Consider the following 11,486-nt stretch of genomic DNA (forward strand, 5'->3'; position numbering starts at 1 on the left):
CGTGTTAGAGTTAATTTATTGATGTTCCTTATTATTCTCTTGAAATTCTGTATTATCTGCTATCCCCGAAGCATGTTCCCCTCCCATTTAAAATGTTTATTCTTGTTATTTTCCCGCTGTATATATATATATATATATATATATATATATATATAACTGCACAGGTTTATGTGGTAGTCCTGTCTAGCCTCGTCACTACTTCGCCGGGGTTAGGCTAGGCACTTACCAACACATGGGGTCGGTTTTGCTGATACTACACTCTGTGCTCTTTTGCACAGATCCAGGTACCGGACAACAGCAGTAGTTCGGGAGCTAGTCTTCAGTCCACGAGATTCCCGAGGTAGTCCTGCAGGCGTCCGTAGGCCCGGCATCTCCTCTATCTTTATTTATGATCTGTTTCCTTTGTATCCGAGACAGACTTTATTCCTTGTTTCAGACAGTTGTATGTAGCACTCTTAGATAGTCCGTGAATGTTGTGACACTAGTCCTGGGTAGAGGCATATATGGATTTTCCTTATTATTTGGTTTACTTCGTTTAAGTCTTTCGCTAAATTATGAATTTCGCTGTTGTTTAATTATTTATCTTCTGTTAGTTTAATTGGTAAACATAGATTTAAAACAAAAGTATTATGGATTCTAAATTGTGGCTTGCCTAGCTTCTACGAGTAGGCGCCATCACGACTCCCGAGGGTGAGAAATCCGGGTCGTGACAGTGTGGTATATTCACTACCACTAGCACGTTCATATTCTTCCAAGAATAAATATGTTTTCATAAATCAGATGTTGTCACATTCACATCATGAATGGACCGTAGTCATCTGTATGTGCTTTACGAAATCTTATGTCAAATCGATGACAAACATTAATTTCACAGAGTGAAGGCTTATTTTGAGAATCCTTATTATTCTCGTTACCACGATAATGACGATTATAATTTCGTCTATTACCACGTCCACATCCATTGATACCTTTACGGTAATAATTTTGTCTTCTTTCAGACTTATTACATATTGCTATCACATTCTCTTAAGGGAATGAGAATGGAGCAAATTCAATGGGACGGGTTTCATTTCTTGTGCTCATAATCATACATGAATTTGATCATGGGAAGACATAGAAATTTTACCACTTCGCGTGGTTCTAATTTCTTACAAACTCTATTAGAGTTATAATCAAAATTTATTGTCTTTGCTTGTATTCAAAATCAAATTATAGAATCAGGAGAAAAATACGGTAAAATACTTACCTTAAATCCAGAATTTAATCATGAATGAAGTTCATGGAACAATTGACAATCATTATGCTCAATCCCAAAGCTTCTACTCAATTGGTTAGAGTCTCGTGCTGATAACGTGTTATAAAACAATAAATGAAGAAGATGAGTATTATAGAGAAAAGTAGAGAGAGAATTCTTATTGATATTGGATGCATTACAATGTAATAGAATCCCTCTATTTATAAGGAAAAAGTGACTTCGTCACCAAATAACAAATCATAAGATCTCTCTGAATATTGAAATTCACCTTAAATATAATTCTATTTATAACATTCTTAAAAAAAAATGCTACTTCTTTTATGCAACACTCTTTTCATTTTGGGATGATCCAAAAGGTGACACAATTCTATTTCTATACGACTAGACATTCAAAAATTTAAATTTATTAAATTATTTAGTTTAGCTTTGATGACATGTGTGTTCTTTTTGCAACCATTACTTTAATATTTTTTTTTGTATAACTAAATATATGTATATAATTGAATACTATCTAAAGCTTTGCGTTAAATCAAAATGTATCAGATAAAATGAAACTTATGAAATATTACATTAAATTGAGCATTTCGACATATTTATAATAACAATTATTAGTATTAAGCAATGTTAGTGAAGTTTTTATTTTTCAGGAAAAGAAATATTATACCACTCCATTGCATGGGATATAATATTAGTGGTGACTTTTTTTAGGACAGGACCGGTGCATGAGCGGCGCGCAAATTTCCAAGCTAGGGTTCTTTTTTCTTTCCTTGTGTTTCTTTCATATATATTCCCAGTTCTCCAACAGTACGAAAAACCCCAAAGCTGAAAATAGAACAGAATCTCAATAAGGTTAAACTATTTACATTTCATCTAATTCTTGCAAAGACTTTTTCATTTAAGTTAAACTCTCTTTTTTCTATTTGCATAATAACTGAATTTTTTAGCCTTTTGAAGTGAAGGGATTTTGCTGGTTAATTGTAACATGGAAGCTTGTTGCGGAGCTGCAATCATGGGTTCAGTTCAGCAACCTGTTTGGGTTAAAAGTTCAGCTTTTCCTTCAAAAGGGGCTGCTGGTATTCCGACTCGGGTTAAATTATGCTCTGTAAAACCCTGCAGAGCATCTCCAATTGAAGGGAGCTTGTTAACAGGAAGCCCTACTTCTTCTGTTTCTTCTGTAGGTAATCTTGAAATTCTGTTGTTTTGTTCTACATATAGTAGTATATGCAAATGAAAAATGTTCTTTAGAAGTATTTTTGGTTTGTCTTTTATGCATAAAATATTAATTTTTTTTTTTTTTGGGGGGGGGGGTGGGGGATTGGTTTGCTCAGATTCTATTTTATGCATATGTATTGTTCAAATGGGGTTTGATGGACCATTGATATGTTTTTCAGGAGTTTTTTGTAAATAGTTTTTAGTTATGCTGCTAAATCAAATATAGGTTTTAGTTATGTTGATAAATCAAATTAATTAATGTAATTGGCTATATCAAAAGGCCATGATGTGTCTGGTGTTGTGAAGTTATTGCTAAATTTGTTGTATTTCCCATCTTGTTATTCCTTTTTTTTGGGGTGGGGGTGGGGGTGGGGGTGGGGTGGGGGGCAGGGGGTGCGCGCGCGCTGAGTGTGTTGATCAAAAGAAATATGATTTGATCCTCCTGATATAATATTTCGTTCATTTGACAAGTTATAAATGTAGACTCTTTTCTTATTTATAATAAAAATTAATGTAGACTCTTAAATCCAATTTTGGTACACCAATTGCCTTATGTGATGAACTTGTTAGATCACATAAAGCTGGAATGTGGCATCTGTAGCACCTGAGTTTTCTCTGCAGGCTTCTGAAATTGGAGTGATTGGTGACTTGCCAATTTACTTGGGTTGGGTCTTGGAAGTGTCTTTTTCTTGTTAAACGGCAGATATGAATAGGTTCTCCATCTTGTTTATCAGCTCTTTGGTATCAACGCAGAGACTATCATTGGTGTCAGAGGAGATTTTCATTGAACATTTTTAGTTTGCTTTTTCATTTCTTTGCAAGGCAAAAACTAATCGGGGCTAAAGCCAGTCCCGTTGGTTAAATATCCCTCATGAACTTTTATGATGACATTTACTTTCTTAGACTTAATTCATCTACTCATGGTTGTCAACTGCAATTTTTTAGGTGCTAAGAGCAGCTTTGAGGACTATGGATTGAGTGAAGCTGATCCTGATGTTCGTGCTATAATTGACAAAGAGAAGAAACGTCAATTTAGGAGCTTAGAACTTATTGCATCTGAGAATTTCACATCTCGAGCAGTGATGGAAGCAGTTGGTTCTTGCCTTACAAACAAATACTCTGAAGGGCTTCCAGGCAAAAGGTGAACCTGATATTAATCATACATTTCTTCTTTGCAGAAAACTTGTCTTCTTTTATGTAGGTTGTTTAATGACAAATTTCTAGTTCTTAATTTGTGTCAGATATTACGGTGGGAATGAATACATTGATGAGTTGGAAACTCTCTGTCAAGAAAGAGCATTGGCTGCCTTTAGCTTAGATGGAAAGCAATGGGGTGTGAACGTTCAACCATTATCTGGTTCGCCAGCAAATTTTGCAGTCTACACAGCTGTCCTTAATCCACATGACCGGATTATGGTTAGTTTTAAATTGTAAGCAGTTTTTTATTACTAGTTTTTAGTTGCTGCATGGAATGACATTTATATTGTGCGATTGTACCTTAGGGATTGGACTTGCCTCATGGTGGCCACTTGTCCCATGGATTTATGACTCCTAAACGACGAGTTTCAGCCACCTCTGTTTACTTTGAGTCCATGCCTTATCGACTTGATGAATCTACAGGTAACAGTGTGCTACTTTAAGTCTTTAACATATTGGATTTGGACTGTTAACTAGAATTATTAGCTGATGGAAGTATGTCTTAACTCTAAACAGGTATTCTCGATTATGAAATGCTTGAGAAAACGGCGAATCTTTTTCGGCCGAAACTTATCATTGCCGGTGCTAGTGCATATCCGCGTGATTTTGATTATCCTCGTCTGAGAAAGGTACAATTCTATAATAATTGGATTTGTTATATTCATAACAACTTCTTGTTCTCTTTTTATTTGGCAACTAATATTGTGCTTCTGATATGTCCTGAAAGATAGCAGATGCTGTCGGAGCTTTCCTGATGATGGATATGGCTCATATCAGTGGGCTTGTTGCTGCCTCTGTGCTTGCTAATCCATTTGAATACTGTGACATTGTTACTACTACTACTCACAAGGTACTGTGATTCCTTGCCGAGCTAATAGTTTTGTGCTCAGCACATCCCTCCCTTCCCTGCTCCTTAAAAGAAATGTTAAATAGTTATATCAGTTGTATTTTCATTGGGCTTTTCTCTCTTTCTTTCTCCAATGCACTTCTGCTGTTAGATTTCCAAAAATGCGTTAAGTCTGTTTTTTCTCTTTTCAATTCTTCAAAGTAAAGATATAACAAGAAAAAGAATTCTTTAAAGTAAGAAATATGAGATTAGCCTGGTTTTAAAGTTATACAATAAGGCGGAGAATTAGGCCCTCCGGACAAGCGTGCTCTTTGAGTATTACAGCTTACAAAACTTTGCGCAGAAGTCCATGTGTGGAAGATGTTCTTATTATTGGTGGAACTGTAGTGTTTCTTCTTGCGAATAAATGATCAAAATCCAAATTGTACAGTGAACTAGATCGTTTTGCATAGGAAAGGAAAATGAAGATGTTGTGTTATGTCTGAGGAATGTGTGCTGCATCATGCAGTCTAAATTAACTTATAGATTGAAATTTTTTGGGAAGACTACTAACTCCATCTTTAAACTCCAATATTTTAGTAGTCACAGACAAGGTTTCTTGTGTGCTATTATATGTTACTATATGATGAACTATGGCCTAACTTGGACTTGTCCGTTCAGTCTCTTAGAGGTCCTAGAGGTGGAATGATCTTCTTCAAAAAAGATCCAGTTCTTGGTGTGGATCTGGAATCTGCCATAAATAATGCTGTTTTTCCTGGTTTGCAGGTAAGTTCATTTTTCTTTTAATTATCCATCCTTTTATTTTCCTTTTCGGAATAAGTTTCATGATTCCTAATACCTTACCAAAGATAAGAACAACTTTTCCCTTTGGACTCTATATTATATAATCTGGATTCTTCGAATTGAGCTAGCAATATTATTGTTTGTCTCTGCAGGGTGGTCCCCATAATCACACAATTGGAGGACTAGCCGTTTGTTTGAAACATGCGAAATCACCTGAATTTAAGGCTTATCAGAACCAGGTAGGAATTTTTGGCCTCTTTACCCAACACTGTCTCCATCTCTAGTGGAAATGTCACTCCATCTATTATGTATTTATCTTGTAGGTGGTCTCCAACTGTAGAGCTCTTGCAAGCCGGTTAACGGAATTAGGCTACAAGCTGGTCTCAGGAGGGAGTGACAATCATTTGGTTCTTGTGGATTTGAGGCCTCTAGTGAGTTTTCCGGGTTATACCTTTTCCATTTTCCTTTGCGTAAATACTCAATTATTAGGATGGACTTATATTTTGATGGTACTTAAGAAACTATCAGATTAAATTAGTAACATCAACGGCATCCTATACTAGTTTGGTTAAAGTAAATTTTCAGAAAAATTATGGTTAGTATTAATCTTTCTGCGCTGCTGGCTGTAAGCACCAGAATTATCTGATAAACTTGCATAGATTAACAGTGTTCATATGTCAATTAGGGAACTGATGGTGCTAGAGTGGAGAAAATACTTGACATGGCATCAATCACTCTCAACAAGAATTCAGTACCTGGTGAGTGTAAGCTTATACAGTTAATTGTCATTTTGGAAGTTCCTTTTGTATTTACACCGTCAAATAAATCGAAACTATAGGTGATAAAAGTGCACTAGTACCTGGTGGCATCCGCATAGGCTCACCGGCCATGACCACTCGAGGTTTTACAGAGAAGGAATTTGTAGCAGTTGCAGATTTCATTCACGAGGGCGTGCAAATTACTCTCGAAGCCAAGAAGTCTGTCTCTAGTACCAAACTCCAAGATTTCTTGAAGTTTGTTACTGCCCCAGATTTTAATTTGATTGACAAGGTGTTGGACTTACAAAAAAGGGTCGAAGCTTTCACGAGCCAGTACCCATTGCCTGGTTTATGAAGTGGTATTGGAAGGCCGAATTGCCTGATGATAATACAGCTTGCCGCTTCCTATTTCATGACGCCAAGAATTTTGCAATGTGCTGTTTAGGATGTTTTAGGATGATTCAATGCATTGATACCTATACCAGTTTGCTCTCTGAAAATCATCTATGTTTGTTCTTCTCCTGGAAAAATGAGCAGATTTATATTCTGTGTTGAAGCAAAAAATAGGAGTTGGGTGTTGTAAACAATTGAATTTCATCCGTCATACTTGAAAACTGCATGGATATTGTAGTTCAGTTTTGTCAGTCTATTGGAATTTTGAACGTCTAAAAAGATTCGTATGTGTTTTGAACTTGAAGCATTATTCCTGTTAATAGAAAAACTTTGATTAATACAAAAACTTATTAACAGATTTAAGTTGATTTTATAACTAATGAATTCACTGTTGTTACAAACTCTTCTGGATTGAAAATGTGAGTCGCAACTCAAACATAGTAAGAAAAGAAATTTAAAGGATTTCAAGTTAAAAAAAATAATCTATTTAGGTATCGTAAATGTGAAGCAACTCAAATACAGCAGTTATACCCTTTACCACGTTGAGATATAAGGCAAGGCTCTTCAATTATCTACAATTTTTGTTTGCTCGAAGTTCCACCAGTAGAGGGGCAAGTGCACAAATAACCTATTCTCATGGATGTTATTTAGATATTAGTCGGTATTTATTTTGTTCTGAATTTTAAAACTAAAAATTTTAGCTTCAGAATACTTTTTGTCCAAAATTTTGAACTGAAAACTGAAATTAACGACACACTGGTTAATTCTTAAATAGCAGGCCTTTAGGCCTCATTTGTTTGCACTTAATGGAGGTCTGAATCTAAACCATTCAGATCACACCCATTAAGTGTATTTGTTTTTAAAGTATGAAATTTTAATTATTCAGATCTTAATCATTAAGTGTGTATGTTTTTTTTACTTCACAGCCACTTAGGTCTGAATAGGTCTGTATGATTAAGATCTATAATATGGATTTAATTTCATTAAGATGTTATCACATATTCATTATTAACTACCGTCACCGCCTATCATTATCAACTATCACCATACTCAACTACCACACCACCACTACCACCTCCACCACCACCACGTCACCATCATCCTCAATCATAGCCGCCACCATTATCGACCATCACCACCCACTATCCCCACCACTCCGGCCACCATTATTCTCCCCCACAATCAACACTCATCCACCTCAACTACCACAACCGACCACCCCATCACCATCAACAACCACAATCGATACTGCCCATCATTACAACCTACCTCCACCAACCCACCACCTTCCTCAGTCACAACTACTACCACCACCCGCCATTATTAACTATCACCAACCACGCCACCACCATCCTCAATCATAATCGCCACCACTACCAATTACTACTAGCTACTAGCATGAACCACCATCATCAACCAAAACTACCACCAACCACCGCCTCTGTCGGCATTCACCCGTTAGCCATCACCACCAACAACTATCATATGTCAAAAAACTATATAATTTATAGAATATTAGATTAGTTATTTAATTTGAATTTTATGTTTATTAATTTCCAAATAAAGATAAATATTATATATTCAGATGTTAAAAATCAGACAGTCTTAATTATCTCTATTCAGATCTTAATACACATCTTAATATATTCAGATTCACATGTCTTAATCTTAATACACATCTTGATATTCAAATGTGTATTCAGATTCAGACGTCTTAAACTTAAAAAAAGAAAACATACGAGGCCTTAGAGTGGCTACCTGGTGTCATTTCTACCAGGAGATGGTCATTTGTTTGTAAATAAGTGACACTTCAAAAAAATTTAATGGGGGCATTTTCATTTTTTATCCACTTTTGGGGCCACCATTGAAGTTATATCCGTAATGAATAATATTTTGCAAAGTATACCTGCTCGGATCTTAAGTAGTTCAATCTCTTTAATGCAACTTCAGAAATCAAATATGAAGTTCTTCTATCTTTTAAATCCTCAGAAATTCAAACTTAAGTAGTTCAATCTATTGAATGCAACTTCAGACTTCGAATCTTAAGTTCTGAAACATAAACTTGTTCTTCGAATTTCAGCAATTCGATACCCGATTCAATGGTCAAATCTACTGCAAATGAGCTCAAATTTGAAACATAACTTTCAAATATCATAAAAGAACAAATCTCAATCATCAAATTGTCAAAACAACAACAAATTTAACAACCCGATTTTGCATCTAAGAAGAAGAAGTAGAAGAAGAAATTCTAAGCACAAAGAAGAAGAAAACAATATAGTAAAGAAGAGAAAAGTGTGTGTATCTGAAGTGACCCACAAATTAGATATCAGTTAAACTTTTTTTATTAAAAAGTAGGTACAAATTTAATGGGTAGCGTAAAACCGGATGTCACATGAAAATTTTACAATTTAAGTAAGAATTGAATTAAAATTTAAATGCCAGTTGCAAAATTACCTATATTTTAAATGGGTGAAAATCATTTTCCCCTCAAATATTCGTGTTAAAATTAAACTCCCTAACTTGAACTATAACCCTTCTTTTCATCAGGTCATCTAGGACCCGTTTGGCCATGAGTTTTGCCAAATATATTTGGGATTTATTTTCAAAACTCATGTTTGACCATAAATTTTGCCCACATTTTGGCAAAATCCCAAATCCCAATCCCCATTTTGGGAAATATGTTTTGAAAACGTATGTCCAAACACATTTTCTTCAAAACCAAACTTTACCCAAATCAATTTTTCAAAACTAATTTCGGATCTATGGCCATATGCCCTTTGACATTCTCACTCCACACTTCCATGTAACGTTATTTATAGAATTTTGCCCTTGAAGGTTGTGAAAATGTTTAAATTTGTCTCCATTAATAGTTAGAGTCAAACTTCTGCGGTTATAAGATTGATCCAAATTTGCCTCTTTATACTAGCAGCGGAAGCTTTCCAACATATCAGCCTTTTGTACAAGAGATGATCAAATTTGCCCTTGAATTATGCAAAAAGGTCCAAATTTGTCTTTGAATAACGAAAGACCCAGCTCTCTACTGTCACGACCCAAACCCCGATCCGGTCGTGATGACGCCTCTCGTGAAGACAAGGCCAGCCAACCAACCCATTTCGCCTTCTCAGAATAGATAAATATTAATAAACAGTTTAGCATAATTAGATAATCACAGTCTAAATAAGGATTTCTTTATTAAGTGCGGAATACAACCCAAACACAGCCCAAACCGGGGTGTCACAAGTCACGAGCATCTATCAGAATGTAAATCCACTACAAGGTCTCTAAAATACAAGACCGGAATAACGAACAAAAGAGAGGAAAATGGTGCTGCGAACGCTGGCAGTCACCTCTTTAACTCATATAACTCTGCCTCTGATCAGCCAAAACCCGCTACCGGGTGAATAGATACCTGCATCTGCACACAAGGTGCAGGGAGTAAAGTGAGTACTCCAACTCAGTGAGTAATAAGGGTAAATAACAACTGAGCAGTAAGAAATCACGTAAAACAAACCATCATGCTATACAGGAGCAGTGTAAAACCCTTTGAGAAAAATAGTGAAGCTGTGAAATCTTTAGAAATATCTTAGCTCAGTTTAAAACCTCTTTTGAAAATGACTTTTTCAACAGTATGCAAATGAATGCAATTCATATAGTGCAGATAAGCACAGAAGTCCGCCCCTCGGGCACCACACTCAATTAACAGATAATGTCAGGCAATCCAATAGATATCACATGAAGTAGCACAAACAACAGGTAAAGGCAAGCAAATAAGATAAAGTAAACACACAGAACAGTACTAGTACCGCTGCGTTGTGCAGCCCCCTCCACATATCGCTGCGGCGTGCAGCCCGATCCATTTATCGTCGACGTCGCTCACTGGGGGGTGTGCAGACTCCGGGAGGGGCCCCTTACGGCCCAAGCGCAATAATAAGCCATCTCGTGGCATTAACTAGGCCCTCAGCCTCATATCAAAATCAATATCATACCGTTGCGGCGTGCAGCCCGATCCCATACTCAGTCCAAAAATCACATAAGCCCCTCGGGCACAATCATATAGAAATATTCAGCCCAAACTTCATTAAAAATATTAATTAAGTTTCAAGTTTAAGAAAGGGTGGCTGAGTTTGCAAAACAGTATTAAATACTAGGACTGAATTCAATGATATGCACAAATGGTAAGAAACCAGTAATAACAATCCCTGAAGGATTCAATCTATTGACACGAAGCCCAAATATAGGAATCAGCTCAATTAAAATGATAATAAGTGAATTTCAGTCAAATACGCAGTATATTCATCTACCGGGACGGACTAAGTCACAATCCCCAACGGTGCTCTACCCCACGCTCGCTATCCGGCGTGCAAGTCACCTCAATATAACACTACGATGTGCAGATACGGGGTTTCAAACCCTCAAAATATCATTTACGATCATTACTCACCTCGAACCGGCGAAATCTCTAGCTCGCGACGCCTTTGTCTCTCAAATCGACCTCCTTGCGCGTCGAATCAGACCAAAACCACAACGAATACGTCACAATATGCCAATGGAACAATACCCAATCGAAGACAATCGAAAAATAGCGAAAATTTCGAAATTAGCAAAATCCGAGCCCCGGACCCACTTCTCGAAAATCAGAAAATTTAACATCAACGGACTCCTTATATCGCCACGAGTCTATACATATAAAGATTACCAAAATCGGAGTCCAAATGACCCCTCAAATCTCAATTTGAAATGTTAAAACTCAAGCCCTATTTCTTCCCCTTTTTGCTAAGTTTCCATGGATTTCAAGGTCAATTTCACAATAAAATCGTGTTTTTAGTTCATAGGGCTTACCTCCAATCAATCCCAGTCGAAATCCTCTTCAATTCCCGTCCAAAAGCTCTCAAGGATGCTCAAAAATGGTGAAAACAGGGCTTAGCTCGCGGATGAAATATTTATTAAAACCCTTTTGGCCAGCTGACATTTCTTCTATGCGAACGCGAGGGCCGTCTTGCGTTCGCGATGCACAAAAATTCCACTGGCCAATTTTTCCCTT

General features: G+C 36.6%; 1 protein-coding gene across 2 annotated transcripts; it reads left to right on the forward strand.

The window, feature by feature from the left end:
- The first annotated feature begins 1,961 nt into the window (after positions 1 to 1,961).
- On the forward strand, positions 1,962 to 6,726 carry LOC109205248 (serine hydroxymethyltransferase 3, chloroplastic-like). Of its 2 annotated transcripts, none has more exons than XM_019367928.1 (12): positions 1,962 to 2,104; positions 2,210 to 2,433; positions 3,413 to 3,608; positions 3,709 to 3,883; positions 3,970 to 4,087; positions 4,181 to 4,293; positions 4,392 to 4,514; positions 5,172 to 5,276; positions 5,447 to 5,533; positions 5,618 to 5,725; positions 5,980 to 6,052; positions 6,133 to 6,726. In XM_019367928.1, the coding sequence occupies exons 2-12, from the start codon at positions 2,238 to 2,240 to the stop codon at positions 6,405 to 6,407; spliced, it is 1,569 nt and encodes a 522-aa protein (XP_019223473.1). In that variant the 5' UTR covers positions 1,962 to 2,104; positions 2,210 to 2,237; the 3' UTR covers positions 6,408 to 6,726. The 2 variants fall into 2 exon arrangements, with proteins under 2 accessions (XP_019223473.1, XP_019223475.1); XM_019367930.1 differs by having other exon boundaries at positions 2,215 to 2,433.
- The last annotated feature ends 4,760 nt before the right edge of the window (positions 6,727 to 11,486 follow it).

The sequence above is a fragment of the Nicotiana attenuata genome, unplaced genomic scaffold, assembly GCF_001879085.1.
Source record: "Nicotiana attenuata strain UT unplaced genomic scaffold, NIATTr2, whole genome shotgun sequence".
NCBI lineage: Eukaryota > Viridiplantae > Streptophyta > Magnoliopsida > Solanales > Solanaceae > Nicotiana > Nicotiana attenuata.